Genomic DNA, 15,581 nt, shown 5'->3' on the forward strand with positions numbered 1-15,581 from the left:
TATCGTTTGAATAGTATTCGAGAAAGCAACTTTAACGCAGATTTTAACATTTAAATGATTTATCGCAAATTTTACATCGCAGCACGTTGTAACCCGGTGCTGTGGCCCTGCTGCCAGTGAGAGGTCCGGAGGTGATGGCAGCCCACCCCTCACTGAGGGCTGTGTGTGCGGGGGGACAAAGCCCCAACCTGTGCTATTGTAGCCTCTATGGAGCGCGGCAGGGGCACGGCCAGAAGCTTCCCGCTAGCTTCCCAAAATCTGCCTCCCCTTGTAGTTACAGCTGGCAACATGCAATTATGAACCCTGAAAGGAATAACGGCAATTATCTGCATAATAAGGCAAAATAAGGGCTTGTGAATAAGGAATCAGGGGAAATTTTGAACACGGTGGCTATCGCCTTTATTTCCATTTAATTTCTAGTGGAACTGATTAAGAATGATCATTACATTTAGGCAGCAATCAACCGGATAGCATCTTTCTGTTCCTTTCTTGGCACCCTAGAAATTAAGGTTCCTAAAAATCTAATGCAAAGCAGAACAAAGCAAACATGATCCAAGTGCTCTGTTAGTGACGGGGTGAGGAGAGCTGGGTCCTTCCATCCTCTGACATCTCCAATGCTACATGCAGTGCTAACCTTTATTGCTGGCCACTGGCTTACAGGAAAGTCAGTAGTGAAATAAACTGCTACAGAACGCGATCAATTAATCATTTGTTTTCATTAGAGGGACACATACCACATAGAGCTTATCCCAAAATTTAGGCATTGTAAACCTAAAATAAATAGAAATTCCCCTGTGATGTCCTTGTCATTTATTTCTTCCTGTAAAACAATTTACTAGAAACAATAACTAAGGTTTTCTGGAGGTGCCTATGGGATTTTGGAGGCTTAATGAGGAAATGATAAACTAAATGGTTTATTTTAATTGGGTAAGAGTGATTAAATGCAGAGAGAAAAACAACACGCACCGAGGAAGGTAACCTACATTTAGGCTGCTTAATGCTTAATAATTTTAAGATGCAGTAGTGGTATCTGAAGGAAACCTGATTCCTTATTTTTTTAAAGGTATATGCCAGCAGTGATTGTGTCCCTTTGCATCAGTGTTGGGCTGTAAACTACAGTAATTCGTACTGACATGAACACACATGTTGTAAACCTGAAATGTCAGAGATTTAAAAAAAAAAAAAAAGAAAAAAAAGGAAGCATGTGGTATAAAATGATAAAAAAGATGATGCTAATAACAGCAAACGGCAGCGGGGCTAGAACTGCTGGATAAGGCGCCGGCGCTGCGAGGTCTTCCGCAGCAGCCTCCGGTAGTCATAGGGATTATCTTCTGCTCTGCTTTCTTCCAGGGAGCTCTCCGCAACCCTTGACCTAGGGATTAAGTGCAGAAGTGTTTCAGGGATTGAAATGAAAACGTTTACCTTGGCAAACACTCCTAATCGGTCGCTTAACTTCCACCCTCAAGACAAAAACAGAAAGAAAACCCAACCGTGCTAGGCCTCGTCCACCCGTGCTGCAGGAAGCAGCGCCTCAGAACAAACGCAGCTGAGATGAACGCAGAACAACGTGTTCTTCTGCAGTGGGGTCACAACAAAGGGCACAAGGCCACTGAGAACATGTTGTGCTATTTCTCATCCATAGAAATCCGACCTTGCATTATTTCACAGCTTTCTAGCCGAAGAGTGAAAAGATTTGGAGTAATTAACAGCCCTGGCAAAGCATCAATTAACAAGTGAAGTAATTCCCTCACATGATGTTTAATTCCGCACCTTCACAATGCCATTCTACAATGGACGTAAACACTGCCTATAAAGTGCCAAAAAGTAAAACAAGCAACAAACACAGAAAGCTCTACCAACATTTTTGTTATTATTTTGGATATGTTTTTAAATCCAGCAGTCATCCTGGCGTTTTCTTTACATTTTTACTTGGATGCTTTGCAGGTTTCTCTTATATATATGAAGATATAAACGGAGCCATAAATAAAATAAATGTGGATGTTTTTGTATGTGCAATCTGTGCCTGAGCATTGCTAAGAATATGAATTTTCTTTGCCCAGCAGAGGTCCCCCTCTATGAAGTCTGTGTGGGAAGAGCCACCCTGCAGAGCTCCTCTCCCGACTACCCACTCCAGCGGTGCCGCCGCAGCCATGAACACAAACAGTGCTATGGGACAGCAGGAGGAGGCACTCAAGCAGGGGCCTTATCTGTGGAAAGCAAGTGAAAAATTCGGCATATGTCCAGCTTTTTGGAAGCTGAAATGAGCCAGGTTCTGCTTTAGCTGGATCTGATTTTCGATCAAAGATTTACAGCAGTAGTCTATCTCATCTGAAGCTTTGGAAGCCAAAACAGGTGGGCAGGCTGGAGATAAACCATTGCTACCATTTGTGCCTCCAAATGAAGATGGAAAATTTTCTGCTATCCATATTCCAAGCAAATTTAGCAAGATTCAACAAATAAAAAAAATAGTTTGTCTAATTTGTTGTGGTTTTGGTTTTGTTTTTTTTTTTTTTTAATGAACATGCACATAACATATTTTTTCTCTGCAAGGATATGCAACGTTTATTTGTCCTACTATGCTTTTCTGTAAGTTACCTCTCAGTAGTTCTTAAAGTTGAAGTTCTGCGCTCGACGGGATGTCTCTTCCTTTTTGTGGTAGAGCTGCTATCCTTTGAGGTGGAACCAGTAGATGAAATTTCATGGTAGTAGATATCTAAATCTAGCACCTTGCCCAGACTGTCAATAAATAAGTAATCTAAGTCAACAATTCCACTTTTGAACAGTATATTGAACATTCAAAAGTAATACAACCAGATATCATTTCTGTGTTGAGAATGTAAAGAATATATGTGAACATAAGAAATGATTCTCTGGAATGTAACTGCTGTATGATTCAGATGCTGACAATTTTGCAATGCCTAGGTACTTTCAGATGTTCATAAAGCAAACGTGTAACTAAAAAGGTCTGAGTTTACTACTGCATTCAGTAGGGACGCATGTTTATGTTACAATTCATCTGATATATTTTAGGCATCTCTCTTAGGAAGATATGAATAATTTTCCTAAAGATACCTATTTTTTTTCCCATCTTATTATATGAAGAGAGTCTAAAGCAAACAGTTCAGATACTGGTGCCAATAATGCAGATGTCTGTATGTTTTTAGAATGTTAAAACAGAATGTAATATGTACAAAAAAACCCCACCACAATCCAAATATCCAGTTTAGAAAGGTTAGGGAAAAAATCTATCCTAAAAGCAACCTGAAAAAGAACCTTCAGAATAACTTTGATTTCGATTGCTATGTTCAAATAATGTAGAGTCACCACACGAAAGAAGATGCTGTCATGGAATTGCTTAACCAAATTTAAGATAAGTGAAGCCAAACTGAGGCAAGATGGGAAAATTATTATTACTGTATTATTATTATTATTACTATTGTTCGCTAAACGTAATATAACTGTATTATTTTCAAGGTACAAACAGCACCAGAAGAGCTGTAACTTAGAACTGACATGGATGTTAAGTGAGTCCTTTAAGCAGTTGCATAATGAAGTGCAATTTAAACAGTGGTTGAATGAAGCTATATGCACATATTAATGGCATATATGTAATATAACTTCATTTAGGATATATTTTTTTTATATAGTGCTTGTATTCTGCAGCCTCAGCCAAGGATAGCAATGAAAGCCCATTCACACACTGCTCAAGTACCTTTCCTCTCTGAACAGGCTTCCATAGAATTACAGTGTCCCTAGGGAGCAACAGAAAAGCTGATGTATATGAACACAAATAATAGGGTGCTAGGATGTAAGGCAGAAGCTGTGAACCAGAGCCTAAAGCACATGTAAGAATCTTAAATACAGAAAGGCAGGGTGTATGTATTGTTTCCTTTATTTCTACAGAGATCTATCAAAACAGGTTAGTTACACGGTGAAGAAGAGATTTCTGGTTGAAATTTCAATGGCTGCTTTACCTGTTATTATTATCTTACAGTTGTATTAATATCTTACTGTTTCCATTTTTTATTATTATTGCCAAACCACTGTATATTTTTAGGAGAGAATTTTAACAGTCTTCGTATTTTGGCTAACAAAAGAGAAGTGGTTGCTCATTTGCTTTGACTGGAATTGTAAGCACCTTCAATTATTTTCTGTGTCAGAACTATCTTTGCTGTGGACCTTATCTTAACTTATTATTGTGCTTGTGTTGCCATGGTAAAGGGCCATGCTGCAGTAAAACCAAACAACTGAATTCCATAATGGATTTTTGTCGCTGAAAATTGCATATTTAACTTTGTGCAAGGCGCCCTTCTTCTGAATCACCAAATTACTGTGCATTTTTAATGCTTTATTTCCCTAGTTGAAGTGCAGCTAAGAACTATGTCTAGACTACTAAAAAGACAATAGTGAAATAATAGAAAAAATTACCTTTCTTTTCTTGGTTTCCGTTTTTCATCTTGTACTGATTTCTAAAACAAACCACAGAGTAATTAAAGAAATGCTAAGAAGAAAGTTTATGCAAAGATACAATTCATCAGTATGCTTGGTAGGGGAAGTGTTGTGTATTTTTTGTTAAAAGAAAGTACACAGAACTTATTTGTGGAGTAACAGAGCAAGTGCACCAGCAAATCCTCAGCATCTTTGTGACTAAACATGTCACTGAGAATGTGTTAGCACTGGTACTCCCAAAAATCAGTTACCATGCTTCGGGAAAAAAAAAATAACAACAACCAACAAACCAGTGGAAATTGACTAGAATTTATGAATTGTACAATGCTTAGCCACTGAGAATCGGGGATCCTGATGGACACCTCAGTATGCAGGCAAATGCACAAGACAACAAGACATATAATTTCAAAATGATAGACTGATTTATAAAACAAAACAATAGAAGTCCCAAGTAAACTGTGACTTGCATGACCAATGGCTACCATCAGGTTTCACTTAATCTTGATATGCAAGATGAGTCAGAATGGAACTTGTCTCACATCTGTAGTGTGATGTGAAAGAAATACCTGCTTTTGTAGGAGGGGCCATAAGGCAAAGGAAATTAAAAAAAAAAAAACATGTTCTCACACTGTGCTTTAACTTTCAAGTGATCTGGGCATGATAATCATTACCCTGTAAGAGCAGTTGGTCATGGAGATTTTTTGGTAAGGCAGAAAAGCCATGAAAGATGGGAAAGCTGACTGCCTTCCGGTATCTCAAATCAGAGCTCAGTGTCTTGTCCAGAGTCCAAGAGCAGAAGAAGAGGTATGTTCACTTCCTAATCTTCAGTACAAATTGATAGCGAATCTTTATCTCACCAGTAAATTTTGAAGTTCTAAAGGAAAGACAGACTTCCCTTTTTTACAGTTTCTTGAAAAACACAATTAATTGAAAGCAATATTAGCTAATATATTGGAAAATTGCTGCTAAAAAGTTGTTGAAAAAGTCACCAACATCACTGCAGTTTTTGTTTGCACTGATGCGATGCCATTTTTCTGATACGGAGTTGGCTGCATAACAGATTTGTTTTCATAAAATAAAATGTTCCTGTCTGTGTTGCCTCAGCTTTCTAAATAGGCATTTGCTTTAGAATTATACTGAATTATACTTCTCAGACATTTTACAATACAGAATACAGTGTCATGTCTTTCATTTCAGCCCTTTATCTTACCAATCTTGTTTTCACAAAACACGTCTTATTCTTACATACCAGTTTATTTTTAAGAATATCATTTCATTTTAGAATGCAATTGTTCCAAAGCTGTGTTATTTACAAGCCCCCATAATAAACCATAGCCGTATTTGTCTTTTTTGGCATGCCAGACACAAGTCTCCCTGCAGGCCCCTGTGACACCTTCTGTTGAAAGGAGAAGCAATTGCTACGGTTATGTTATTAGCTGGGCTCTCACCGGCTGCTAAAATAGGTCAGTAACATACAGGCACCTCGAGCAAATGAGTTTAATTGCTTTTCTGTTGGAACTGCTTTCTGAGCTGCTTTCACGCTTTCTCTCTTTTTGCTTACTTTCTTGCTTCCCCCCCCATATATTAAGGGCACCAAAGTCAAGAATGGAAAGCAGACCTTGGTATCTGAACTTGGACCGAGGGCTATATATAGAGACCCTCAAATCCATTAGTCTCCTGAGCTGTTTGTATTTGCCAATTCCTTCATAATCACAATCTGACACATTTGTAAAGGAAGTTACAGTGTGCATACTAATACAGCCTATTTTAATATTTGCTCTCTCTGCAAGATCAAGCACTAATTTATACGCTCAAAATAGCTCTCCGAATGAACGTGCTTTTCCCCATGACTTATAAAGAATCTACAGAGAGCAGGCACTTATTTTAGGTATTGAAAGTGCAAATGCTGCTTATGCATATTATAAATGTAGATATGTTCAGGTACAAAAGTAAATATTGGCCCAATTTAGGGCTCCAAGCAGAGTAACTGCACCTTACTAATTTCAAATCTGGTTTGAGATTTGATGTTTTTGTAGGGCACAGCTCTCATGCTGCATCAGAAATGAACACAAGAACTAGGCAATTAAAAAGTATTTTTAGGTGGGAATTATCTGGCAGTTTAAGCCCACAGCAGCTTGCTAAACTCACATGTATTAAAGTGTAGTAGGTGGAGTCTTCAGGGTTATTTAATGTCTTGGGCTTCCGCGGCCTCCTTGGGGGTCTTTTCGGGGGGCGAGTGTCTTCTACTTTGGCTGTAACTGTGAAAAAACAGAAAATAGCAAAGCTTATTTCTTCATAGAATAGGAGGCTTCTATAAAGAGAGGAGGATTTCACCAGAGAGAAAAAAAAACATCCATTTAGCCACTTTTACTGCTTGCAGTCACTCAAGAATGCAACTGTTTGGAGCAATTCTGCAATCAGACTGGAAAGGAGAATGAATTTACTCATTTGAGCTCTGATGATCCACACGGACACATGCCATGTAGTGAATGCCACTCTGGAGCATGCCAGCACTCTGCCTGGCATAGATTTCTCCTTAGTAGGGCTGGTGCTGCTCACTGAGAGAGAGGCTCTGAGGGGCAGCGTCTGTTGGAATGCCACCAGCTAATGACAGGGAGCTGTGCAGGGTTGTGATATTAATCACTGAGGTGCCAAACAGGAGAAACAGCATTAAATCTCTTCTCTTCCTGATTCAAAGGCCGGACCTCTATGCTATCATGGTGCAGGTTTTCTCCAAGGTCTCCTGCTGAGGCTGTTCTGTGTGAAGTCAAAAAACGTACCACTGGGCAGTGTGACAATGCACATGGCACCCACTGCAATCTAGTCTGCATTCTCTAGTTTACTCAACTCGTGGACTCTGCTTTTGCAGAAATCTTCTACAGAAATGGAAAGAATGTTTTCATTCTAAAGGAAATAAAACCAAGAATTTACACAAAACGGAAACTGCTGTCCACTAGTTGTCTCCCAGCTCCAGGCTGGATGCTGACTCATGGGCTGCACGAGTCCCTGAAAGAAGCCATCTCTGCACATATAATTGAAGATAGTGAGGGTGGAATAAATAGCTAGCTGTCAATGAGCTACTGAAATGCATTCTGCTCATCTACTGTTTCATATGAAGCAACTCTGACTCCATAACCCAGATGTGCTAATTACACATGATTGCATCTCAGAAGGAAGAACATATTTTGTTCTCTAATGGCCACCAGAAACTCTTACACTGTTAAAATGAAACCTCTCCCCTGTACGTCAGACATCTTTTTAATTAAGGAGAAAGCACGATCATTTCAAATGAGAAATGGTCAGTAATGCATCATTGTTGACTCCTGCAAAATTAGCCGTGTAAGTTTTTTGTTAGGTATGATAAATAAAGGCTTGTAAAGGTCATGGATATACAGAGGAGCCAGAGTGAATAATGTTCATTTAAATTGTAGTGGGATAATGATTACATTCATTGTCTTAGTTTCTTATCTGAAATGCAGACGGCTTCTCACGTAATGAATGAAACAAGTACTTTTTAACATTTTGCAATGTAAGAGAACAATGGTGTTTTTCTAAGTCAAGGTACAGAGAATTCCTATGAAACAATGAGATTCAGGTGCAATAAATTCATTTCACTAACCTGTATGAAATATAAATTACATTCTTTTATTTGAAATGGTATGGCAGGCCTGACTGTGCTCCACATGGGCTGTTGTTACTCTGCTACATTTCATGTGGGCCTCCTGGAGTTATCTGAGTTTCCCTTTGGGGACAGTAGAAGAAAACCTTCCCTATTGTATTCTTAAAACCAACAGGAGCCTAACTGGAAACAATACCTTAAAAAAAAGCAACACCGTAACAAAACCCACAAAACCAAATTAAAAAAAAAAAAAAAAAGCAAAAACCACAACCCAAAACAAAAAGAAAAGCCCAATCCCTTAAAATTCTACATAATTCAAAGGAAACAACAAACTGCTTGTGTGTAGGACAAAAACTACATCAAAGATCCTGACTGCATGAAAATCTGGAAAAAGAACATGGAATCAAACTGTGGGCTCTAAGAAAATCTTAAGATTCCAATAATACTTATTTTTTTTTTAATTTTCCCTTAAGAATTCATAAAATGTATGCTGCTACATCATTGAACTCATCATTGTCAAGCATATTAGAGCATTCTCTTATTCTATATTACAATTATTCCGACTGAAATTAGTTGTATGTTTCTCATATATTTGTTCTGCAAAAACATATTCAAAAAATCATTTTGACAATGAGGGTTTAGTAAAAAATAGCTTTTTATCTTGGCCTGCGCACTGTGCATATCTATGAGCTATTCTGAAGAGCTGAGGGGAAAGAAGCATTATCCTGAGGCAGCCGGTCTTCTCAGCTCGGACATCAACCATTCCTTTATAAAATTACACAGAGAACAGAAAATGTCATTCTGAGTTTTGCCTTCAAATTACACAGTGGGTAAAAGAAGCTTGATGGATTTAGCTTTCTTTGTTTCACCATAAAGTAAACTTGTGATTTGCATCAGTGCTTAGATTTGTGTGCTTGTTGCTACTGAAACACAGCTGATGTGGTAGTAGTTAGTTGTGGTATTGGACAATTCCCTGCACAGAGTAAGGTTTGCTTTTTGCTGCTACAAATTTGTAGCAGCAAATCTGCTTTCCAGAAATCATTTACTCAGTCAAGTTAAAGGTGGAAGGCAAATTAAATATCTAGGCTTGATAAATGGTCAGTTTGATGTGCTTGTTTTCCAGATGGTCTATACCTTTCTGCAGCAAGCAATGGAGCAGAACAGAGTAAAATCATTCACTTATTAACAGGCAAAATATGTTGCTGCGTTACATAGAAAAGCTTTCTTTCAGAGCACTACAGTAAAATATCTTATTGCCTTTTCTGTTTAAAACTTCAAATATCTGCAGGAAGATCTGGTCCTGTGTTTTTGATCTGAAAGGGAAAACCGATGCTTCTACCTAATGAACATTTAAACATGCACACCACAAAAATGATAAAAGTCCATTCAAAGAATTATACAATTATTAAGGTTGGAAAAGACCATTATTATCACCTAGTCCAACCATCACCACCATGCCCACTAACTGTATCCCTCAGTGCTACGTCCGCACGTTTCTTGAACACCTCCAGGGATGGTGACTCCACAACCTCTCTGGGCAGCCAATGCCCAACCACTCTTTCAAAGAAGAAAATTTTCCTGAATTTCCACAGGGCAGTTAGCCTGTGCTGTGTGGTTGCACAGACACAAACAGTGCTGCTGCACTGCCACGTGCCTTAGTGCAATGCACAGGAGAAATTAGAAACAAAGACATTTGAAAATTCACTGACATTATTTTTTAAGATTTTACCAACAGGAAGATGGGTCAAACAAATTTGAAAGCTGAAAGACTTCCTTCAAACTACAGAAAATTTGGAAAGCAGTGTCTATTTGAAACATTCAAGAATGGGAAAGAAATGCTTGAATAAAGATGAGTCAGTATCACTCGTCCTTTAGGCTGAACCTTCTGCACATCCTGACATACAGTGATAACCTTGGAAGACAACAATCTAGAGGAATCTACATCTATGGATGCTAATGCAAATTATCATCTGTCTTACAACGGATCACATACTGAGTACTGAAGAAATAGAGAGGCTACAGCTATGATAAACATCTGAGCAATGAAAGGTCTTTATTTATTAGGTCACCTGGAGAAACAGTTAAACTGTCTGCATGTCACTGAAGTGACATGGTACTTGTTTCATTCAGTACTGCTCCACATCTTATGCAGATGGGAAGGATAAAGCCAGCCCCAGAATAAAGCAGGAAGAAAAAACAGGCAGGAGATCCAGTAATTGTCTGGGTTTTGCTGAGGAGACTGGAAGTAACCAGAAAAATGCAGGTATAGTAACCGGAACTACAGAATATGATAATAATAAATTAGCAGCTATTGACCTTCCTCTTCCCTGCAAAGGCTGCCCAGGAAATCTGTGTAAGTAGTGCTCAGCAGCAGGGGGGTTCCGGGTGAAGACCCCACCTGTGTCACAGCTTTGTGGAGCTGAACGGGTTCTTGGCTGTTCTGAAGTGCCTTGTACCATGAGAATTTCAGTCTAAATACAGAAAATTCTCTTCCAGAGATTTTGTACTTGCAATGTCATTTAATACTTACAAGGATGGGCATTGTTATTCATCTGGTGGAAAAAAAGACAATTGTTTCCATCATGATCAAGTTCCCTTCCTTCAGTTTTTGACCTCAAAAACTACACTGTGGCCTACTACATTTGTGCATCTGTTCTAACCTCCAATGACCCCAAGGCTCACTAGGAGTCCAAAGGGGCAGCCATTTTGGGATGCAAATGGGATGCAGCCATTTTGTTTAGCTGAATGTATTTAGTAAGCAGATGCAACTGAGTCAGTGATTTGAGCTACAGGGAATATTGCTTATTGTAGGAACCTTGTACAGTGTGCCTTATGCATTTTTATAAATACAAATAAATTCACTTATGAACAACTTAACCTTGTAGATTTAATATTCATTAAAACTTTTGGCTTGAATGTTCTTTAAACTGCAGGATTTACATTTTTAAACAGCTTTGAAAATCTGAACACTTGTCACAGTTTGCCATCCAGCTTTCCTACAGTTCCTCCCCTTCTGTGGACAGCAATATAATAGGATATTTTATCACAGTAAATTCTCAGATGGATAAAGGCCACCTATCCACTGATGAAGGCAGACAAGCATTGCTATCTGTCATAAAGCCATAAAATACACATCTCATGTTACAGTTATAAAATGATGTAAGAAACTAATGAAGCTGAAGAAGGTGTATAAATAAGTGCAAACCACCAGAGTAATAAGATATAGACGTGATCTGAAGAACAGCTGAAGCTCAACAAACACTGCTGTAGGGCAGGAAAACAAAAATGGCCCAAGAGGGAAACCCGAAGTAAAAACTGTAAATGTGTATAAATCATACTGAAACACAATGCAGGGAAGAAAACAAGAAAGCTCCTCCCTATTTAAGTACAGTGCATCACTCACGTCTTCCTGCCTCACTTTAGCATGGCAGTCTGCAGCACAACACCTCAAGTCTTTATTTTACACAGTTGCCTAACTCATGGCTTACAATGTTTAAGGGCAAGGTAGGAGTTCAGTCGCAGCTTCGTAGTCGAATAGCACCCACTATTCCATTCTAAAAGCATCTACCTTTGAAAAGGTCAAAGAAAACACTGTCCAAAGACAGACTACCAGTACCATTGCTGAAATTTTTTGCAAAAGACAATTAGACGTTATTAACAAGCATTTTTGCACCTGTAAATTAAAGAGAAAGTTAAAATAGGGGCCTAGTGTCAAATCCAAATTTTCTTAAATACCATGCCTAGTGCACAAAAGAATAAAGTGTTGTCATGTCATATATTTATTGGGAGAAAAAAAAAAAGAAGAAAATAAATTCTTTTGTTAATATCATACAGCATCATTTTGTAAAAAATTAAATTTCTTTCTTTTCATCAAAATGAGGCCAAAGTCCTGGTTTCTTATGCAACTCAACACTATTTTCATGGTTGACTTACAAAGTGTTAGGACTTGGTTCAAAGAAATGTATGACACTCGTTACGTCTGTGTTGAAAAGGATACAAGCAGCACTTTCACACACTTCATCATTGGGAAAACGCTGTATTATGACACTGCAGGGGTATAGAATAGTGACATGTTCCAAGATAAAGTGAAGGTAAGTGGCTGACTGGTAAACACTTTAAGTGGGATTGCATTCACAGGTGATAAACTCTGGTATCCTTTTGTCTCCTGTAGAGCTAATTTATAGCAATGCCTAGGGAGGACTTTGTACTACTCTGCTGCTGATACAGTTTTATCCTATTCACTTGTTGAATTCATAAGACCTTTAGCTGTCAAACAGCTGCCCTTGTCTTGGTTGTATTTTGGGAACCCACTGCCCATACTAACTGGAACATAAGTAACTTTGGAATATGTTTTCACAAGTACTATACTCTTAACTACAGAAGTTAAAAGGATGCTAATTACTAATAAGAATTTACTTATAATTTTAAAGTCATTCCCATCAACATTAGGAGGAATTAGAATTTTTGATAGACTCAATTGCACTTCTGGGTAGCTTAAAATTTTACTCAGCAAAAACATGCCCAACTTTGGTAAAACATTTGACATAATACCTAATATAGTCTTGTATTTTACCCATTGCGTACAATTCTGAGCAACAATGAGTAAAAAAGAGCCAATGGGGAATTTTTACCAAATAAATGTACCTCTAGAGATGCTATGACCAGGTCTTACAAAGATTCATTCACCAATTTTAACAAGCACTGAAACAAAATACCAAGAAAAAGGTAAACGTGTAAATCTCTACCAGGCTTGGACATTTCTCTGGAAAATGCCCTTGAGAACATGAATAGGAGTTGTTTCTTTACAGTTCTGCTGACAAAAGAAAAATTCTTCCTAACTGTTAGGTTCAACATTACCTGACTGACAAACATGAGAAGAATGTTGGTTGTTAGTTTGCTTATCTTTGGACATCATCACAGGTCTCAGCTGATGTGACAATATCATTTCATTTAATTTTTGCTGCAATGCTAAGTAGTCTTCAGATAATTTTGATATCTGAAAGATATAACACAGAATTTCTCATTGTTATATAGATACATATGTTCCAAGATAACAAAAGATAAAATGGTGGACTGGAGAATGAATTTAAAACATACTGCTCCAGCTGCTACAGTGCAGGTCTCTACCACACTCAATCTCTCAGTCCTCTCCTTAAAAAACAACTCAGCAAAGAAAAGCGTAGGAAATCCCACACTGTCGCCCAGTCCTGCTGCTATTTGATACTGGTTCATTCAGGTGAGCAGGGGCTGCTTTGGTGACAATGGGATGCAAAACAGCTTCTGCAACAGGACACTTTTCTGAACATGTTTAAGTTCATGGCATTGACAAACAACTTGCATTTATGTTTACAGAGACATTAAGGCCATGCCTGGTCAATGTATACTTCAAAGAAAGTCAGAGCTTCTGCATTTGGGTTAATACTGACATAATTTTTTCCCCAGTTTTTTAACTTCATTTTCCCCTTCTTTCTGAAAAAGGGTATTTCTCTTGCAGCCCCAAATATGCATTTCTTTGCAACGCTCATTAAAAAAACATCAGTCTCAGCTGAGAGAATGACGACCTGGTTCTACTGAAGCCAGTAAAATGACTCTGCCATTCTGTCATTGCTCAGCTTGTTACATATATTTCATTTACAAGCTTCTTACCTGCCGTGAAAAGGCTGCCAAATCACAAGTTTCTTTTTCAGATCCTCCCTTCTGTGTCTTAGAGCCCTCAGCCTCTATCACAGTGCTTTCCTTACTTTTTTTTGTTTGGGGATCTTTATTTTGAATGTGTACTGCTTCTGTTGACTCCTTTGCAGTGTTCTCTTGACTTTTGCAAGGTAATTTGCCTTCTTTTCTGAGTTGTCCTCTCCTTCTGTAACCCCGGTAATTGCTCTGAATAACTACTGCTGCTTTCTCTTTGTCCTCTAAACTTTGTTGTTCTGCTTCAGTTTGCTTCTGTGAACCTCTTACAGACTCTTTTCTTACAATTCCTTTACATCCTCTAGGTATCATTTCTTGTTTTAGATCGTTTCTTTCCATATCCTTGTTGGTCTCAGGCTGGACCACAGCAGATTCTTGATTTTGCCCACCTGCGCTGAGTGTGTCTTGGTTAGCTTGCTCCTGCTGGGGACCAGGTTCAGCTGTAATTTTGACAGAAGCTTTGCTGGATGATTCCTTTGAGGATGCCTGTTCTTCACCTTCATCAGAATGCTCTACTGCAGGCCTCTGGTTCACAGAAGCTCTCTCTTCTTTAGTAGATATTACCTTTTGCTCCTGTACATTTCCTATATCACCATTCCCAGCATGCTCATTATCATCAACACCTTCTCCTTGAGTCTCCTCATTCTCTGCTTCTTCCAGTGTAACATCTTCAGCTGGCTGCAGCTGTGCTTCAAGATATTCCACAACAGATAATTCTTCCTCTGCTATTTTTTTGCGTTCTTCCTTTATTTTTTTACGGGCTCTGTAGCCCCTGTAATTGCTTTGAACAACGATAGCTGCTGCTTCTTCTGTTTTAGGAAGGGCACTCTTCACTCTAGCTGCACGTTCCTCATTTTCTTGAAGTTCTTTGTCCTTTTCCTTTTCACTAGAGGATGCTGCATTCTCAGTTTCTTTGTTTCTAAGAGATTCTCTAAATGGAATAGAGTTTGGGGGAAAATTACAGTTGAAGGAGATGAAAGATAATGACAGCTTTGCAATTCCCTTTTGTGAACTACCATCGTGTAGCAAATGGCAATTTGATAGATTGTAACATGGTGAAAATTCAGTGCATATGGCTAGAATTAGGGCCACAGTGCTCCTGCCCATTGTCTCCTGAGAAAGACTGTGGACTCCTTTACAGCTGTTCTCTACCTCTCCGGACCACTCTACAGTTGCTGAAATGCTGTCACTGAAAGCAAGGCTGTGATGGCAAGTGCTCCACTTCAGACTGGGACTACCACCATGTTGCAGGGATGTTTACAATGTGATTCACCTCCCCTTACTTTGTTTTGTCTGATCTGAGCAAGTCATCTAGGTTTCTGCTCACCATCTCCTATGTTTATCAGACATTGACTTAAGACGAGAGCAGTTCCTTGCAGATGCCTACTTCTTGCTCTTCTCTGAGCATTTTCTTGCAATGAGCCCATTCCAAAAAGAGATTCATTTACAGGTTGTATTAACATTATAGTATCTCCTGGGCTTGAAAATACAAGAAAATTGCCTATGGACATTAAAAGAACTCAAAGTGAATATACATTACTATATATATCTCTAGAATAATTTGTTTCAGTACATCACATGCAGTTACTGAAATGGGACACAGTGACATAAGAGACAGAAAATGTTACTACCTCCTCTTTTTGAAGCTCTTCCTCTCCTTATATCCCCTGTAGTGAGATTGAATTGTTGTTGCTGCTTTGTTCCTTTCCTCAGTTAGTTCTTTTCTCTTCTTCCTGAGTAAGTATCCTCTGGCAACTGATAGTAAATCGTAATATAAACAACCTTAGGCAACAAACAATGGATACCCCCAAAATTTCAGACACATGGT

At 38.6% G+C, this 15,581-nt stretch overlaps 1 protein-coding gene across 2 annotated transcripts in view; it reads right to left on the minus strand.

Annotated features, from left to right (window-relative positions):
- Positions 1–376: 376 nt before the first annotated feature.
- Positions 377–15,581, minus strand: part of MYO3A (myosin IIIA) — a 95,460-nt gene continuing 80,255 nt past the window's right edge. For both annotated transcript variants that reach the window (XM_052694411.1, XM_052694410.1), the window contains 7 exons: positions 15,385–15,508; positions 13,715–14,684; positions 12,926–13,064; positions 6,598–6,707; positions 4,429–4,469; positions 2,596–2,736; positions 377–1,372 (listed from right to left, as the gene is read on the minus strand). In XM_052694411.1, the coding sequence (XP_052550371.1) occupies positions 1,258–1,372; positions 2,596–2,736; positions 4,429–4,469; positions 6,598–6,707; positions 12,926–13,064; positions 13,715–14,684; positions 15,385–15,508 (1,640 nt within the window). In that variant the 3' untranslated portion in view covers positions 377–1,257. The remainder of the gene's footprint in view (positions 1,373–2,595; positions 2,737–4,428; positions 4,470–6,597; positions 6,708–12,925; positions 13,065–13,714; positions 14,685–15,384; positions 15,509–15,581) is intronic.

Source organism: Tympanuchus pallidicinctus, unplaced genomic scaffold (assembly GCF_026119805.1).
Source record: "Tympanuchus pallidicinctus isolate F22 unplaced genomic scaffold, pur_lepc_1.0 scaffold3, whole genome shotgun sequence".
Taxonomy (NCBI): Eukaryota; Metazoa; Chordata; class Aves; order Galliformes; family Phasianidae; genus Tympanuchus; species Tympanuchus pallidicinctus.